Raw genomic sequence first — 19,177 nt, forward strand, 5'->3', positions numbered from 1 at the left:
CTCCATTTTGCTCAGAATAAAAGCCAAAGTCCTTACAATGTCCTACAAGACCTTCATAGGTATGCCCCATCCCATTACACAGAAACCACTGGTGTCAGGGGATTCAATGTTCTCTGTGTCGCCAAATCACTTCCCATCTTACTGGCCTCTCAGCAGCAGATCACCCAGCAGATCACTCCTTCCTTCTTGATATGTGTTCTTCACTTGGCTTCCTGCATACAATACTCCCTGGATTTTCCTCCAGCATCACCGGTTACTCATGTTCAGTCTCCTTTGTTGAATCCCCCCTTCCCCCAGACCTGCTAATGTTGGTCTCTGACCAACTCCTCCTCCTACTGTTCCCTTTACTCACTTCACTGGAGCCAGGTAGAACCCAACCCATTGCTTAAACATGCTAAGCATTCTCCTGCCAAAAGGCTTTTGCATTGCTATTCCCTCTACCTAGAATGCTGTTCCTTCCAGATGTCCATAGAGCTAACTTTCTCACCCTCTCCAAATTATTGCTCAATTATTATCTCAATGAAAGCTTCCCTGGCCACCTTATTTAAAATTGTAAAATTGTAACTCTGGCTGGGTGTGGTGTTTCATGCCTGTAATCCCAGCACTTTGGGAGGCCAAGGTGGGTGGATCACTTGAGGCTAGGAGTTCGAGACCAGCCTGGCCAACATGGTGAAACCTCGTCTCTGCTAAAGATGCAAAAGAAAAAAATTAGTGAGCGTGGTTGCACACACCTGTAATCCCAGCTACTCCGGAGACTGAGACACAAGAATCACCTGAACCCAGGAGGCAGAGGTTGCAGTGAGCCGAGATCATGCCACTGCCCTCCAGCCTGGGCGACAGAGTGAGACTCTGTCTCAATAAATAAATAAATAAAAATTGCAACTCTCCTCACCCCGATGCCCTTCCATTTTTTCCTTTTTGCTCATAATACTTATCAAATTTGAACAAATTCTATAATTTTCTGAGCTATTATGTTTATGTTTATTGTCAGTCTCTCCCCCATAGAACAAAAGCTTTAAAAGGGATTTCTGTCTTTTTCACTGATGAGACCCAAGCACCTAGAACAGTGCCTGTCACATAGTAGATGCTCAATAAATCTGTGTTGAATGAATTAAAATCTAGTGGCCAAAGTTGGCTTTCTCTTTGTTGAAATGGTAGGTTGGGGCTGAGGGCAGTGGTTCATGCCTATAATCCTAGCACTTTGGGATGCCGAGGCAGGCGGATCACCTGAGGTCAGGAGTTCGAGACCAGCCTGGCCAACATGGCGAAACCCCATCTCTACTAAAAAAATACAAAAAATAGCCAGGCATGGTGGCGTGTGCCTGTAATCCCAACTACTCAGGAAGCTGAGGCAGGAGAATCGCTTGAACCTGGGAGACGGAGGTTGCAGTGATCTGAAATCACACCACTGCTCTCCAGCCTGGGTGACAGAGAGAGACTCCATCTCAAAAAAAAAAAAAAAAGAAAAAAAAGAAATGGTAGATTGGCATATGTGATAGAGGTGTTAAAATCAGACAGGCAGACTGTGACCTTCCACATGACATAATCCAAATAACTGAATGTTTATTACAAAGGAAATTTATTTTTCTTCCATGTGATTCCATGTGACTTTGTGCTGGGTTTGTCCACTGGGGTTTGAGCACCCCCAGTGGTAAGCAATCCCCCCCTCCCTGGGAAACACTGGCCTATTACTCAGCAAAAATGATAATGGCACCAGGGCTAGTTGACCTCATCCATCTCCATTTCTATCTTACCCCACAGAGTAAGCAGCCCCATTTGTGACTGTCCTTGGACGTATATCTCCAGGTTGGGTGGCTGTGGCCATCCAGGACAGGATAATCATGTGGCCCAACAGTCACACCCAGAATCCCTGAAAACTGTGCAGGGATTTCTTTGGCAGAAATGGGCTTCCTGACATTCCTCATGCCTCAACCCCTACCTCCCCAGCCTGGGACACCCACTTGAAATCTCTCAGGCTGGCAGTGCCTTACCTTCAGGGAGATGGACGCTGTTTCATTGGTGAATAGGACAATGGCCTGTGGCTGGAGTGTTTTCAGATAGAAATGGATGTGCCAGTTCCGAGCCGCTGGGGCCCTGTACCGCACATAGCTCTGACCACTGAACCTTGTAGCAGTACCTGAGAAAGCAACCAAAGCTGTCACCTCTACTTGAAGTGGTCCCCACTGAGCCCTTGGACTGACTTTGTCTTATTTAATCCTTGGGTGGCAGACAGAATCATTGCTCATATTTTATACATGAAGAAACTAGGCTGGGTGTGAGGTGTGCTGTACCTTTCTAGTCTCACACACAGAGCCAGACAAGAGCCTTCACCCTACCTTTTGTTGGCTGCAGGGACCCCTGCCTTAGGTCCCAGCCTGGGTCAAGAAATATGAATTTAAACCATTAAGAAAGCAAAAGTCGTCCAGGTGCGGTGGCTCATGCCTATAATCCCAGCACTTTGGGAGGCTGCGGCGGGAGGATCACCTGAACCCAGAAGTTCGAGACCAGCCTGGGCAACAGAGCAAGACCTCATCTCTAAAACATAAAATAAAAATAAAAATAGCCAGGCATGGTGCCTCATGCCTGTAACTCCAGTTACTTGGAATTACATCCTCTCAGCTGAGGCAGGAGTATCACCTGAGCCCAGGAAGTCAAGGCTGCAGTGAACCATGATCTTGCCACTGTACTCCAGCCTGGGTGACAGAGAGAGACCATGTCTCTAATAATAATAATAATAATAATAATAATTTTAAAAAGAAAGTAAAAATTAGGCCAGAAGTGTAATGAATCAAGTGTGTGAAAATCAAAATTTTTATTCTACATAGTTTCCATGTTATTTCTGGCATTGGGAATCTACACTGGGAATGTAGATTTTGCATGTGTGTGTGATTTTAGACCCACAAGGGTTTTTGCCTCAGGATAGTTCCTTGTGTCAGCAGGAGTTAATCATTTAGGTAAACAATAAAATGCGGCTGAGAGGTCAAGAGCCACTCTATGATAAAGAGGAGAGAGGGGCAGTGATAGACTGTATGGCCAAAACTTTTGTAAAGTCTGGCATCCTCCATCCCGCCTTAGCAATGGCTAATGCACAGTTGCATAGTGTGGAGTAAACTTGAGTTTCTTAAGCTTCTTTGACTGTGGGACACTCTTATGTGGACCACTCTTGGGAATAGCATTCTGTTGAACCCCCTTTGGGAAGCACTGCCCTCCCTAGATTTTAAAAAAAATCCACCCTCCCCAGAAGTGAGTCCAGCTATGAAATCCCCAAAACCCCAGTGTAAATAAGCTTGTCAGTTGTCAGGGGAGAGGATGAGCGGTCCAGCCTCTAGATACCTAGCAAAGAGGAATTGTTGAGAGAGAACAAAAGCCAAAAGGAGGAGAAGAAAGAACCAGAAAGATGAGGCACAAGGGATTATGACATCCACAGATTCCAGCTGGACGCAGTGGCTCACACCTGTAATCCCAGAACTTTGGAAGGCCAAGACGGGCTGATCACCTGAGGTCAGGAGTTCGAGACCAGCCTGGTCAACATGGTGAAACCCCATCTCTACTAAAAATACAAAAATTACCCGGGCATGGTGGCACTCGCCTGTAATTCCAGCTACTCACGAGGCTGAGGCAGGAGACTTGCTTGAACCTGGGAGGTGGAAGTTGCAGTGAGCCAAGCTCACGCCACTGCACTCCAGCCTGAGAGACAGAGCGAGACTTCATCTCAAAAACAAAAACAAACAAAAATCCAAAGAAGTCCAAAATTCCCTGACACTGGCAGTTCCATTGTAGTAGGTACTTATTGGATGGGATATTGAAGATGATCTAGATCAGAAATTCCCACCCCTGGCTGGATATCAGGATCAGCTGGAGAATCTTTATGACACAGAATCCTAAGTTCTCTCAGAGAGTCTGATTCAGTAGTTCTGGGTGGCACGTGGAAATATGTGTTTTAAAAATCTTACCATCATGGATGTAACAACTAGAAGGGGGGCCCAAGGGAGGCTTCTGAGATGTTGGTCATATTCTTTCCTTGATCTGGGTGTTGGCTACACAGATATATTTGCTTTATAAAAATTATTTGAGGTGTGTACTTATGATACATGAATTGGTTTCCTGTATGTTTTATATTTCATTAAAATGTTAAAAAATAAAAAACCTCTTTTCAACTGATTCTGGTGATCCATGAGTTTATCTAGTATTTCTTCAATGCAAGCCCTTGCACCTGCTGCTTCAGAATTAAATGCCAATTCTAGGACTCACTCAGGACCTTCTAAATTAAAACCTCTGGAGGTGACACCCAGGAGCATGTCTCTTTAAAATCACGCTCTCCAGAAGACTTTGCAAAATCTTGAATTTTAGAACCCCTGCTGTCTGATGCCAGGTGGCTGAGAGAGACCCTTCAGCCTTCTTGGCTTTCCCTGCAGCAGGCCCTGGGGCAAGAAACACAGAGAAGGAAATCCTCTCCCCGACAGAGAGAAGCCCACCCAGCCTAAATCGAGTGGTCCCTGGACAAAGTCCACAATCTTCTAAGAAATGATATCCCGAATGCCAGGCAGCTGGACCCATAAAGGGCAGGTCAGGCCAGGCCAGGCAGGAGCGCTGGTGAGCTGAAGGTCATGTCACTTTCCTTTAGCCAAGGCTCCTGAGCTGCTCCCTTGGTCTTAATGCCAGGGGTGCTGGGTGAGTCTTGGAGTGCCTGAAGAGCTTAGTGAAGAGTTCAGGCTTTAGAGTGGGACGCACAGGTATTTGAATAACGAGGCCTTCATTGGAAGCTGTACAGTTTCAGGCAAACTAAATCTCATATCTCAGTTTCAACTGTAGATGGGGCTAACGACCCTGCTTGGTAGGGCTGTGGTGCCAATTAGTTTAGGTGACATCTACACAGAGTGTGGCGTACAGCAGGCTCCTTATAGCAACAACTGCTACCACGGGAATGACAGTCACCGTTGATCTGGGGCTTATTGTGGGCCAGCCATGGGTTAAGTGCTTTTATAACTCTTATGTAATTTCCCCCCTAAACCCAACTCCAGGAGGCAGATGTATTTATTTTCACTATTTTATAGATGGGAAACTAAAAAGCTCAGAGGGTTTTAACAACACACCCAAGGTTACACAGCTAGTGACTGATGGAGCTAGGGTTTGAACCTGAGCTGTCTGAGTCTAAGCCTTGAGCTTATAACCACCTGACTATGGTAATAATAGTAGCAGTATTAGTAACTCACATGTATTGAGCACTTTCTATATGTCAGGCACTGTTCTAAGCAAGCACTTGATAAATAGTACTGATGTAATTCCTACAGCAGCCCAGCTCAAAGGCACAGAGAGGTTAATTTTCCTAAAGTCACCTGGTTAGTAAGTGGTAGAGCTGAGATTTTAACCCATGAGGACTGAAGCCACAGCCTATGCTCTTAGCCATGATGTTAAACCGCATATTGTAGTCTTACTGTTATTTTCTAAATCTCGAAAGGGAGCTGAGAATTGGGTATTATTCCATAACTAGATTTTGTGAGGCCACTAGCTGTCTTATGGTGATCGGTGGCCTTTGGGCTTATTAAAACTTCCCTGAACTCTCCCACAGAGCCTCAGTGGAATCTCCATGCTTAGAGTCAGGCGGGCTGAGCCCAGCAGTGCTGCTCGTCCCTAGGGAAGATGTGGTACTTACCATTGCAGGAGCAGCTCCTCTGCAGGTGGTGCCGCGGGGTTAGGATGCTGAGCCTGGCGGTGCTGTACGTGGGCCCAACATTGGGGTCCAGATGCACTGTGTTATGGCAGATTTGACCCTGGCAGGTTGGCCCCTGGCAGGGCACCATGGGCATAGCTGACCGCATCTGAACCCCCACTGAATGCTCCATCTCCTTGGCTGAGTGAGTGATGATGGATGCTAGCTCCTGGAACTCGTAGAAGGTTCCAGAATGCCCCTCAAAGACCAGGAGCACGTCCACACCAGCCACAGCCTCTGCAGGCTGGAGGCTGGCCAAGTGAATGTTAGCCCGTTTGATGTCCAGCTTATGGCTGAGGAACCTCTGCAGGTTCCGCCAGTGGTCACTCACCAGCTCCTCGGGGGTGAGCTGGTAGAAGCCCATCCACATGGCCTGCTGCAAAGCCTCCTGCCCCACATGCCACACGTACACATGGACCCCAGCAGTCGTGGTGAAGGTCCCATCGCTGACCGTGACGTTGAACGAGTAGTGGCCACGAGGCAGGCCCTGGGCGGCGATAATCTTGCCATCAGGCGCACCTACTGAGAAGTGCCTGCCCAGGGTCTCCTCTTCTGCCAGGCTATAGGTCAGCGTGTCCTGGGGGTCTCGGTCTGTGGCATGGATCTTACCCACCATGCCACCCTGGAACTCCTCCTCCCCAACAGTGATGAAGATCTCCAGTGGGAGAGCAGAAGGTGCATAGTGGCTCTGCTCTGTGACATGGACACGGACAGACGTCGAAGAGGAGAGGGGAGGGATGCCACTGTCTGACGCCTGTGGGCAAAACAAACACTGCTGTCACCCGACAGAACTGCAGGGCTCTTGGGCCCGACTGAGGCTGGGCCTCCTTGTGGAGCTACGTTTCTCTGCCCCACACCCAACCTGAGGGCTGGCTCAGTGCATTGTCGCATTTAGAAAAAAAAAAAATCTAACTCCAAAAGCACTGACATATAAGAAAGATTTTCTGAAGGTTTTGTAGAAATTGAAGGAGGGAGTTACATCCTATACCATGCAGTAAAACAATGCAGTTTCCTCATGTGACATCTCTCTAAGCCTCTTCCTAAATCTCTCCAGCCATAGACTTGGGCTAACTTCCTCATGAACTTTCTCATTCTGTCCCTGTCCTCAAGGGCGCCCTCAGATGTCTCAGCGATTCTGATGCACCGTGCACCCTGCTCAGCCTAAGAAAATTCTCCTTGGGATTCCCTTTTGCTATGCGATTGGAGTGGGAGTCGGGATTTGTCCTTCTAGTCAGTCAACGAAGTCTTCTGCTGTGGCCAGGAGAAAAGAGACAATAAATAAGTTACCAAATAACTTGGATAAAATGCTGGGAAGGAAATAAACGGAGACCTAACTTTGATCAGGTAGAAGAGAAAGGAGTCTCTGTGGAGTGACATTTGAGTCCTGAGGGATGAGAAGAAGAGGTGACAGACAGAGGGAGCAGCAAGTGTAAGGTCCTGGGGTAGGAATGAAGGCGGTGTGTTCAACAGCACAGACGGGGCCACTGGTGCTGGAGCAAGTGGGCAGGGAAGCAGGCCTGACCTCACTGCTGGGCTGGCATGCGCAGGGTTGCAGTTTATGTCAGAACTGTGAAAAGCCGTGAGGGTGACAGGACCTCACTTAAGTAGGGAAAAGAATGTAAATCATAAACTCATTTTCCTTTCATGTTTCACCACACATCCCTGTAACTTCCTGCCTAACTTAGAAAGGACAAGCTTGCCTTCCTCTCCTCAGTGATATTATCACTTCCTCAGCTGTCAACAAGGGTCTCCACAGTTTTCCCTGTAGTAATATCTTGTTCACCTGCACTCCAACACTTTTAATGTACAAGAAAGTTGTTAAGATTACACCTACTGCTGGAAGTCATGCATAACACTGAAGAGATATTAATAGCAGCAATAATAATTAACACTACTATTAATTATAATGTATAGCTAACATTAGTTACAACAATACTACTACTACTGATTATATATAATACATAGCTAACATTAACTGCTGTAAATGCATTATCCTAGTTTATCCTTCTTATGAGATAGGTACTATCAAGTCACCCATCCTACAAAAAATATAACTGAGGCTCAAAGAGGTGAAGTAACTTGCCCAAGGTCATACAGCAGGTAAGGCCTGAGCAGAATCTGAATGCCTATCTGTGTCTATTGCCTGTGTTTTTCTTTGCTGGCCTATGGTGCCTCCCAATGCATGGAAGTGGAAATACGGGACAAATGCAATTGATGGTGATGATGCCAGTAATTGCTAAGCTCCTGTCTAGGCAGGGCGTGTGCCTGGGTCTGAGAATACAGAGGTCAGGAAGCCGTTCTCTCTCATCTCTCCCTAGGCAATCACATCCATGCTCTTGGCTTTGAGGGCCATCTACCAATCCTCTGAGCTGCCAACTCCAATTCCCAGCTACCCATTGGACACCTCCGCTTGGATGTCTCACAAACAACTGGGAAATAATGTGCAAAACAGAGCTTCGGTTTAGCCCATAAACCTGTCCTGCCTTCCTGTCTGGGCCTTTCCAGTCTCATAAATGCACTACTACCCAAGTCTTCATGGGAGCCAGCAATTTAGAAATCATCCCTGAATCTTCTCTTTTCTTTCTATCCCCACATCCACGCCACCAACTCCTATCAATTTACATACAAAATATGTCCCAAATCTGTCCACTTCCTGCATCTTCTCCATCACTCCGTGGTCTCAGCCCCACTATCTCCAGCTTGGATGACTTCTCACTGGTCTCCCTCACCCACTCTATAGAGCTTGAAAAATGAGCTTCCTGAGACACAAAGAGGATCCCTTTTCCATCTGAAACCCTTCAACCACCTCTCATTGTACTTAGATTAGAATCTAAAAGTGTTACCAAGGCTTATACTTAGAAGATTGGATGCCCTGGTTTGTCAAGGACAGTATTGATTTTTACCTGTTGTAAATCAGCTACTACGAAGTATTATTTTTAGTGCCTGTTTTGGACTCTATGTTTGTGTCCCCTCAAAATTCATATGTTAAAATCTAATCTCCAGTGTAACAGTATTTGGAGGTGGAGCCCTTGTGAATGGGATTAGGGCCTTTATGAGAAGGGCCATGTGAGCATACAATGAGAAGCCAACAGTCTGCCATTCAGAAGAGGGCGCTCACCAGAACCTGGCCATGCTGGCACCCCGATCTGGGACTTCCAGCCTCCAGAACTGTGGGAAATATATTTCTGTCCTTTAAGCCACCCAGCCTATGGTATTCTGTTGTAGCAGCCCAAATGGACTAAGTCAGTGCTTCTCTCACTCTCAAAAGATCACAGTTTGGACCTCAGATAATACAGTCATTCAAGCCACAAGGCCCACACGATCTACTCAGCCTATCTCCTCAGCCTCATTCCCACCCCTGCTTATGATGTTCTGAGTACCTCAGCCATACCTCAAGCCACTTCAGGCTCTTTCCCAACTCATGTTGCTCTTCCTGCCTGGAAGACTCTCCTGCCCACTTTTCACATGGTTGGCAGCTCGGCTCTCTGCTCAAATGTCACCTCCTGGGGGCAGCCTCCCTCTGAATGTGTGTCCTCCTGTCTTATGAGTCTCTCATCACTTTAATTCCTTATCATCATTTGTAAAGATGTTATTTCTTTCTTTATCTGTTTATTGTTTATCTCCATGATTACAATGGAAAGCCCCTGGAGACAGGAATCATTCCCTCCTTACCCTCTGCTATGTCCCTAGCCACTTGCAAACGGCCTCGCATGTAGTAGATGCTCAATAAATACTTGTTGAGAGATGGACTGACTGACTGAAAGAATGAATACATCATTCCCAGCCCATAAGTTTACAGAATAGTAGGGTCCACTGGACTTGAGATTTAGGAAAGAGATTTGGGGAAATAAAGTGAGGGAGAGATATCAGACCACCATCTCGGCCACTGTTCTTCAGCAATTCCTATGCAACCCATAACATCACCACCAGAATCCCCTACACACATGTGCATACAATATCTCACTTGAGCCCCAAGCCAGTTCTCTGAGGTAGGTTGTTTTAGCTCCTGAGGTTCAGAGAGCTGTTCTGGCTAAGCTCTAGGAGCTACAGCCAGAGGGTGTTTTGCCCGGGCACAGAGCAGGGATTAAGAATTTGGACTCTGGGGTCAGAGTGCTTGGGTTTGAAGCAACCCACCTTTGCCACTTATTACCAGTATTACTTTAAGCCAGTCACTTAAATCCCCTGTGTTCCTCAGTTTCCTCATCTGTGAAGTGGGGTGGTAACTATACCTGCCCTGAGTGTTATGAGGCTTTAGTCCTGAGAAGGACCTACCCCAGTGCCTGATGCATCCTAAGTACTTTGTACATTTTTTCCCTAATGATAGAAGCACTGGTGGGGCTTTTGCCAGCATCTTTACTGCCCCCATGGTCACCACCAGAAGCCTAGCACAGCTCTCACCTGGATCTGAAGCTGATACCATTCCTGGGCCCTCCTGCTTAGGCCCTCAGCAGTCACCAGCCATCCATCCGGGGTCACTCGGAAGACAGAGCCATTGTTCCCCTTGGTGATTCGAAACGAGTAGGGGGGGCCATTCTCTGGAGAGTCCAGGTCACTCAGGATCAGCTGCAGAACTTTGCTGCCAATGGGGGAATTCTCCTGAGACCGAGAGTGACAGGAAGGCAAAGAGCAGAATGAGTCCCGGTCCTTTTGCACCTGTCTGGGTATGTCATCTGGAATGAGTCCTCAGGACTCTGGCTGCTTGTAGATGGTGCCTGAACATCAAGCTGCTGCTCATTCATTCTGCCTGCCTTTGAGGTAGTTGTTGACTTTCCTGTCTAGACCAGGAGCTACCCAAGGGCAGTGTTGGGTCTTAGAAACACAGCCCACTGGGGCAGGAAGGATCCTTAGAGAACAAAGGTTTAAACCCTTTATTCTGTAGAGAGATGACTTGCTCAAGATCACACACTGCTGAATCATGTATTTAAATTAGTTATTACCTGGGTTACATAAGGGAATGTTGTGATTTGCAAAGCCAATTAAACACTTATAAATGATTTCTTCCTTAGAGGACCTGTATACAATATGTATCTGATAAGCACACTTAAAGATGACTAGGAATTTAATTAAGAAAACCAGATTCCCTGAGTATCATTTTAGCCTTTGTTGTATAACATGGGCATTTAGTGTACTATAACACAATGGTTACTAACTTTTTAGCATCACAATATTATCTACAAACAGAATCTAATGGGCAGAAGCTGATCGTTGCCTATCCAACAGACATTCTCTGTTCCTTTGTTATAAAATCCTGCTTTTGTTCAGATGTGGACTGGTGATAGTCTCAGAAAAGATATTTTTAGTCAGGTAACTTATTATTTGCAGCCAAACATCCTAACCCATACCCATAATATATAAAACAGGTAAAAGTGGAACAGCCCTAGGTAATGCATAGTGGGACCCAGAACTCTGCCTTTTTATTCACTCCCTCACCTCCCTTCACCACTTACAGCCCTGAAAATTACTCATAGAATCCCAAGGCCCTCTCCAAATCCTATTTGCAAACCATTAGTAGGGAATAGCTTGGGTTCTGGAAACAAACAAAAAAATCCCTGGGGTTAAATCCCAAGTTTGCCACATTCTAGGTATGGCATGTTTTCATACCTCAATCTTCTAAATCTGTAAAATGGGTACTACCTACTTCATATGGCTGTTATGAGTCTCAAATGAGGTAATGGATAGGAAAGTGCCTAACACAGTGCCTGATTCCTATCAATTCTATAATGCCCTCCAGCAGTCTGTGTTGCCTTTGGGGACATCAGTGGCAAGGTCACAGTCATTGTTCATGTGGACTAATACCACTGAGGGGCATCTTCTGCTAGAAGGGAAATGAAGGGAGGAAGGGCTCAGGGTGCCTTGGGGGCTCAAGCTTACCTGGACAGTGGTGCTGTAGTTGAGCTGGAAGAATCTCGGTGGGTTATCATTGACATCAGCCACTTGGATAGCGATGTCTGTGTCCTCATGCAGTGGAGGCTGCCCACTGTCTGTGGCTCGGAGCTTCAGGGAATAACTAGAGGCCTATTGCAAAATGTCCAGTGGAGGTTAGCAATGAGGTAGTTGTCCCTCACTTCTGCCCCCTGAGTCATCACTAATATTTTCAAAAAAAATAAGATGGAGACACTTTCCTCTGCCCACCCCCACTGCCCACCCGTAGCATTTTAGGGCTTAGGTTCTGGAGTCAGACAGAAATAGGTGTGATTCCCTACTCAATCATTGGCTAGCAATGAGACCTTGGGAAAGTGAATGAATTTATGTGAGGATAATGTCAGGATGCACTTCCTTAAATTATTTTGAGGATCAAATGGCATAAATCCTTATAAAACATTTAGGAAAGTGTCTGGCACACAGTAGGTGCTCAAAAAATGTGGCTATTTTATAATGATCTAATGATCCCTGCTCAATTGTGAAAAGCCACCTGAGGTCCTCTAGGGAAGGTTACGGGGTCACTCAGTCCCTCCCCTGCCTCTGGCCTCATAGTCCACAGAGGCCCCACAGAGAAAACAAGTGAGAGACACTCTGGGCAGGTCTGAGGAAGTTTCAGGATGGGGTCTTGATGGCGATGCATCTTCTGGACCTGCAGTGGGACTGTGTCTCTGCCCTAATGAGGTCAGGGTGCACCCCTCCCATATGACTCACCTGTTCCCGGTCCAGGGCCTTGGCCACCTGTAGCTCCCCCTTTTTGGGGTGAATGGTGAAGTGCCCAAGCTGGTTCCCTCCTACGAGGCTATAGGTAATGTCACTATTTAGGGGTCCATCTTCATCAGTCGCTGATACCTGCAGTGGGGTAGGGGGATTGTGAATGGAGGGACAGGAATCTTGACCCCTGGAAGTATAGGGGGAAACAGATATGTCCCTGCCCCAGTGACTGCCTTTGGGCTAGCAGTGCCTGGATCATAGTCATCCCTGCCAAAGTAATCTCTTCACTTACATCCTCGTGTGGACTTCAGCATGCCATGGTTTATTCATTCACTCACCATTCACTCTTGCTAATAGCATGCCAGGCCCTGTCCTAGAATGTGAGGAATGTGCTAAAATGAATATGCCCGCAGGAAGTTTAATGTCTAATTTTATGGGTAATTCTAATTTGGAGTAAAGTATGGTCAGCCTTATAAGGGCACAGAGCACACAGTGATACATTACACTGGGGAGATTAGAAAAGGATTCATGAAGCCCTGAAGGATCAGGAGGGCTTTTGGGACTGGAGCAGGCATTCCAGGCAGAGGAAGTACTATGAGCCCAGAGTATGGAAGTGCAGACGATGTTTTGGGGAAAGGTAGATATTCCTGTGTGGTTGGAGCATAGGGTGCACCATAGCAGGGAGTGGAGGGAGAGACTAGAAGGTGGGATGAAGAGTGTGGGAGTATGGGTGGACAGAATTGGGTTTCACTCCATTGAATGAGGGAGCTATTGCATATTTAAATGCAAAGAGGTATTATTTGATGTCCCCTCAATCCCTGCCCCACAACTGTCATTCCATGTCACCCACTATGACCAGGCCCTTCCCAGGCTTGGGAGCCTCTGGCAGTCCTCTGGGGTCTGTCTCTTTTTCTCTCTTCTCCTAACAAACCTTGCCTATCCCATACCCCATTCCATCGTCTCTGATCTTATCATATGGCTCTGAGACATTCTCTCAGGAGAGATAGTTTGGCCGAGCATGGTTTGGCCATACTCAAATCTCACATAAACCTCTGACGAGTCAGAGTCAAGTCTACAGTGTATTAACTTAATAAACTAATCCACGCTTATAGATGGCTGGGTGTGGGGGTGAGATAAGAAGCCACCCCAGAGTTCTTGCCCCACAAAGAGCAAGGTGGCAGATCCTTACCGTGAGGATGACGTCACCTACAAGGGCATTCTCTAAGACCCTTGTGCTATATGGATCTTGGGGGAATTGGGGCCGGTGTTCATTGACATCAGTGATGTTGACCATGACTGTGGTCACGTCACTGAGGGAAGAGGAGCTCTTCCGGCTGCACTCAATGGACAGGAAGTACTTGGGGCTTGTCTCAAAGTCCAGGCTTGCGTTGACATACAGGATCCCTGAAGAAGTAAGAGGTGACAGCAGCAGTGAGGCAGTTGGGCCCTCAAAGGGGCAGGACTGAGGGTCTGAGCCCAGCCCTAGGAGAGGCAGCTCAACAGGGCTAGGCAAGGTGAGTGTCCTCTGTCATCTCCCCGTCCATCTTCCTTTGCTATCCCCTTGACCCCCTTCCCCGTCATCTCCCTCATTTTCCTTATTATTATTCACAACAGCTATATTTCCCTCACTTACTTCTGTAATATTTGATTTAAATCTCATTTAAATGTGTGATGCTAAATTTATCTCATTGAGATCTATAAAAACCTTGTGGAGCAGGAACAATTTTGATTCCCATTTTCTAGGTCAGTCCATTGACCTAGATGCTCTAATAGACAAGTGACCTGTCCAACCTCATCCAGCTAGTAAATGACAGACCTTAGGTCATAAAATGAGATTCATTAATACTCAAAGTTGCCAACAAATTGTTAGGGTGTAGGTTATTATTCTGAAAACTGGAAAAAAGAAATAAAAGAACAAGGATTTATCCTGCCTTTCCTGGCTAACCAAATAGTTAATGGTGGACACTCTGCTTTTTGTTTTATCTTATTTTTCTTTCAACAGCATCACATGCCAATGAACATCTTTTTATAATTCAGTCAGAAAATAATGAGGAGTAATAGGATTAGAAAATCACCATTTTACAGCCCTTAATGAAAAGGTATATCTATCTAGGAAATGATCAGCAAAGCCTGCTAAAACCATTAGAAGAAAGGCTGATGTAGAAGTCTATAATGGCCTTATATACCCAAATTATAACTATATATTTATATATAATGGATCAGGTTGACAACACCTGAACTTACCATCTATCTTAACACCAGAAAAAAAAAAAAAAAAAAAAAGCCAGTTAGCTCTTATGTGCCTCCAGACATGATGCAAACAGCATAGCATCATCTATGAAGCACTGTGTTGACCAGGCACTGTCAACTAAACCTCACCAAGGCCTTTGATCCAAATGTCATTCCTAGGAAATACAAGGACCCCAGGGATATGCTATATGACACTATAAAGAGCCAACCAATCCAAACGATGCAAAATTCTATCAGACACATGACTCAACTGTTTCATTAAATAAATGGCAGGGGGAAATAAAGAGGAAGAAGAAAATGTTAGAGATTTAAGGACACTTAAAATCTTGCATATCAACCAAATTCAATATGTAGACATTTTGGGGATACTAACAAACCGACTTCGAAAAGACATTTATGAGAATCTGAAAAATGGCCTGGTGATATTAAGAAATTATTATCTTTTAGGTGTGATAAGGTATTGTGGTTTTGTTTAGAAAAAGAGTTCTTATTATACAGAGATACACACTGAAGTCCTTACAAATGAAATGACACAGTGTCTGCGATTGGATGGATGTGGGGGCCAAAGGGTAAAGAGGAAACCAGGCTGGCCTCTGCTGATGATTACTGAAGCTGGGTGGTGGAAACATAGGGCCCATTGTACTATTCTATTTTTTAATATGTTCAAAATCTCCATGGTAAATTTTTAAAAATATTGCTCAATGATAAGGCAGCTGTTTGGGGAGGTAGAGAGCGCCATTCCAGGGGAGCCATGGGGAGGAATCTGCATGAGACACAGGCTGACCTGGGTGGCCTCTGAGGCCCTTCGGTGAGTTTCCGTGAGCCTGACTTTGACTATTCTGTGGCTAGTAGGAAAGAAGAGAGACGGTTTCCTAGTTCTTTCTCTCTTCATGAGAATAAGGGAAAATTAAGGGGTGCCAGGATGTTTGGAGCAGATGTGGGGACTTCAGGAGGGAAGCAGGCAGCCTTGTCCAGGGTTGCTTAAGCCCCAGATTCCAGCAAGGGCTCCCTGCCTCTGCAGCCAAGCTGTTTCTGCCTCCTACGCTGGGCCTGAGCTGAGACCATGAAGCCGCTAACTGTGTGGGAGGAGAGTGGATCACTGAGGGTCCTGGACACAGAGACCTGGCTGGGGACGTGGGAGGATCCCCTTTAAGGGAGGCTCCCACATAAGCTGGCCCCAGGGCGGAAGGAAGGACCTGGTACTCGGAGAGAAGCAGAAGAGAATGGAGAAACGACCAGAGGAGGTCTGCTCTGGGAGGCGCTGCACAGGGTAGATACCCACACAGGAGAGGAAGCCAGCGCTCCCAGAAACCCTGTACGCGATGCTTCGGGGCTTGGTGGATCAGGTTCTCACCTGTGCGAGCATCCAGGCGGAACCTGCCTTGCTCGTTCCCGCTGACCACGCGGTAGCCAGTCTTCTCTGCGCCCGGGCGAGTGAGGGTGGCCAGCTGCAGCACCTCCGTGCCAGGCGGGGCATCCTCGGGCACCTGCACGCTGTGCTCGGTGTTCAGGAACACGGGCAGGTAGTCTTCTAGGCCCACCACCGAGACCGTGACAGTGCCCAGCGTGGACAGCGGTATTGGGGTTCCCAGGTCGGAGGCACGGACTGTGAGCTCCAGTGGTGCCTGGGGCCTGACCTGCAGCGGCTTTTCCAGGCGGATCACCCCCGTGGTGGCGTCGATGGAAAAGTGGCCTTCGGCTGAATCCGGCAGAGAGTAAACCACCTGGGCATTGGCGCCTGGCAGGGAGACAAAGGGTGTGATCCACACTGAGGGCGCCTCCTCTGGACCTGCCTGCAGCAAGCCCTGCAGCCACAGGAGGGGCTGGGGAGGGGGCTCCCATGAAGGCTGACAAGCTGGCTTGGGTATATGAAGAGTGAGGGTGTCTCCAGCAGGGGAGTCTTGACTGGGGCAGGGAGACCCAAGGCCTCACTAAAAGGTTTTTGGGGGAACCTAATCTGCAAATCTATCAAACTATCCGAAAATATTATGTGGGGATTAGGGTTTAATATCAGTTTATTAGTGAAAAACATGCAGATAAAACCACCCATAGAGAGTTCCTTGACTGAGATAGAACAGCTCTGTATCTTGATTGCGGTGTTGGTTACAAGAATCTAAACATGGAATAATATTGCATAGAACTAAGTGTGCGTGTACAAACACACACACACACACACACACACAAATGAGTGCATATAGAACCTGGTGAAATCTGAGTAGCAAGGCTGTAGTCTAGTTACAAACAATGGACCAATGTCAGTTTTCCGGTTTTGATATTATCCTACTGCTATGTAAGATGCTCCCATTAGGGAAGCTGCATGAAGAGGGCACACAGTCCCCACCAGCCCTATTTTTGCAACTTCCTATGGAGTCTATAATTATGTCAACATAAAAAGTTAAGAAAACACCCATGGAAGTTCTTAGTAAATCAAAACACACAGTGTTTCTCCAGCTTTGTCTCCAATTCTGTTATTTTCTTTGATTAAGTACCAGATGAAGCAGTTGGCCATAGTGTATGAAAAACACCAACATTTAAGACTCAGCTGTGAGGTCCTCCCCCAGTGAGATGAACACAGGCCCTGAGCCTAAGGGTCTCACATCTCCCACACACGTGGAACACACACTCCTCTGGTGGAATGGTGACAGGAGTAGCCTCTGAGAAGAGTTGAATTTATATCCATTAAATGCACATGCCATGCAACTTCCCCATATAGGTACTTATATGAAGAAACCATAATTTTTCTAGAGACAGACAGATGCTGGTCAAACCACACCTGGATTATTTAGTTGAAATATTTGGGTTGGAATAACCATTTTGGAAAGATTAATGGTAAATTGATATAAGGCCACTCTAGGAACTGTCTAGGAGATCTGTGTGATTGTAGAGGGCAGGCAGGACTGACAGATGTCCCACTTGATAATGGCCTGAGGAACCATAGAAGGAAGGGGCTGCTTAGGAAGTAGGGAGCATCCTGTCCCTGGAGGTGTGTAAGCAGTGGCTAATGGAGCACTTACAGAGCCTTGCAGCCATTAGATGGAGAGGTAAATAAGATGGCTTATGGGTCACTCCACCTCTGATGTATTCCAGATCTCTCCTATCAAACCCATTTCTGTATCTCAAGCAAGTCTATTCCGCTTGCACTTGTTACCTCCAACACACACACACACACACACACACACACACACACATGCACACATATTCCAGGTCCAGCTACCCTGCCTGTGTGTTGACTGTTTGCCCTCCCTAGAACCCCTACATCCCTCGAATATCTCACCTCCTTCAATGCCAAGCTAAAACTCACTTTCTCTAGGAAATCTTAATTTTACCTTGCTGATGTCAAACAGAGCCAGGGTGTTTTGATCCCACTTTTATCATCATCATTTTCCTGTGTTGACCTGGCTATTCTGATGCTGAGAGCATTTTTTTTACCCTATCTGAATTATAAAATTTGACTCAGGAAAATTGGACAGGATATATATATGAATATATATATATATGAATATATACATATATCACATTAATGAGTTTTATATATGTATGTATACACAATCAGAATAGAACACTTTGTGGTAGCAGAAGCTATAATTGGTATAATATGGCACAAATATGTTTGAATGAATGCAATTTACCTTGTAAATTTTAAAAGAAAAAGAATTAACTCCAATGAAAATATGGAGTTAAAATGTAAAATATTGAAAATGGTTCAACTTCACTCTTCAGAAAATTGATCAAGGAATTGAATGGGCTTACTGGGGTTGGTGCCCAAAATTCCTTTCTTGAGGCAAATCAATCAGAATTGAAGAAGTCTGATTGGTATATTTCTGATCAAATGTTTGTACTTAAAAATGCCTTTGTGGTTAAATGGCAGTATTGAAAAGTCCCCGGGTCTAAGTGGAAGGGGAGAAACAATAAGGCTGAAATACCTTTTTCCTGCTTCAAAACATTGCTAAAATCATTTGTCATATAGCACTTAGGTGTGCAGTTTGAGGATAAATACTTATTACTTTTAAGCGTCCACAGACTCAACAAGAAGGCACCGCCCTTACCAGTCCTAGAGAGACACAAAGGGGACCAAACCCTTGCCCAAGGTGACCCAGGAGATCATTGGAAATGGCCTCAATCCTTCTCAGACTCACCTTGGTCGGGATCCCGGGCAAATACTACAGCCACAGGGGTCTTCACTGTGGTGTTGTCGAAGACAGCCACAGCACAGTGGCTGGGGAAGAACCGCGGCGCATTGTCATTCACATCCTCCACATGGAGGGTGACGTCTGCCTGGCATGATCGGCCACCTCCATCCGTCGCCTTGGCAACGAGGTTGAACACATCCTTCCTTTCTCGGTCTAGGGCTGTGAGTGTGGTCAGCTCCCCTGGCCGGAGAAATGACAAAAGTTGAGCTTTCTCTGGGGAAATATTACCCAAGGATGTGCCCTCTAGATATCTACAGGAGACAAACCCAGCCACACAGAGTTTTGTTCACAGCAAGGAGGGGTCAATACAGTCAGGAAAGCAGCTAAGCCTGTATCCCCCAACACCCATTCACCTCCCTGATTCTCCCAAACACACTTCATCACATTGCCTGTT

General features: G+C 46.3%; 2 protein-coding genes across 2 annotated transcripts in view; one reads left to right on the forward strand and one right to left on the reverse strand.

The window, feature by feature from the left end:
- Positions 1-19,177, forward strand: part of SLC36A1 (solute carrier family 36 member 1) — a 222,424-nt gene that overhangs the window by 82,037 nt on the left and 121,210 nt on the right. The window lies entirely within an intron of this gene.
- FAT2 (FAT atypical cadherin 2) overlaps positions 1-19,177 on the reverse strand; it is a 64,974-nt gene that overhangs the window by 11,790 nt on the left and 34,007 nt on the right. Inside the window, exons 12-19 of the mRNA XM_024247349.3 lie at positions 18,730-18,963; positions 15,948-16,331; positions 13,533-13,747; positions 12,344-12,481; positions 11,582-11,725; positions 10,109-10,306; positions 5,654-6,464; positions 1,992-2,137 (exon numbers count right to left, since the gene is read on the reverse strand). Coding sequence (XP_024103117.3) covers positions 1,992-2,137; positions 5,654-6,464; positions 10,109-10,306; positions 11,582-11,725; positions 12,344-12,481; positions 13,533-13,747; positions 15,948-16,331; positions 18,730-18,963 — 2,270 coding nt within the window. The remainder of the gene's footprint in view (positions 1-1,991; positions 2,138-5,653; positions 6,465-10,108; positions 10,307-11,581; positions 11,726-12,343; positions 12,482-13,532; positions 13,748-15,947; positions 16,332-18,729; positions 18,964-19,177) is intronic.

This window comes from Pongo abelii, chromosome 4, assembly GCF_028885655.2.
Source record: "Pongo abelii isolate AG06213 chromosome 4, NHGRI_mPonAbe1-v2.0_pri, whole genome shotgun sequence".
NCBI classification, from domain to species: domain Eukaryota; kingdom Metazoa; phylum Chordata; class Mammalia; order Primates; family Hominidae; genus Pongo; species Pongo abelii.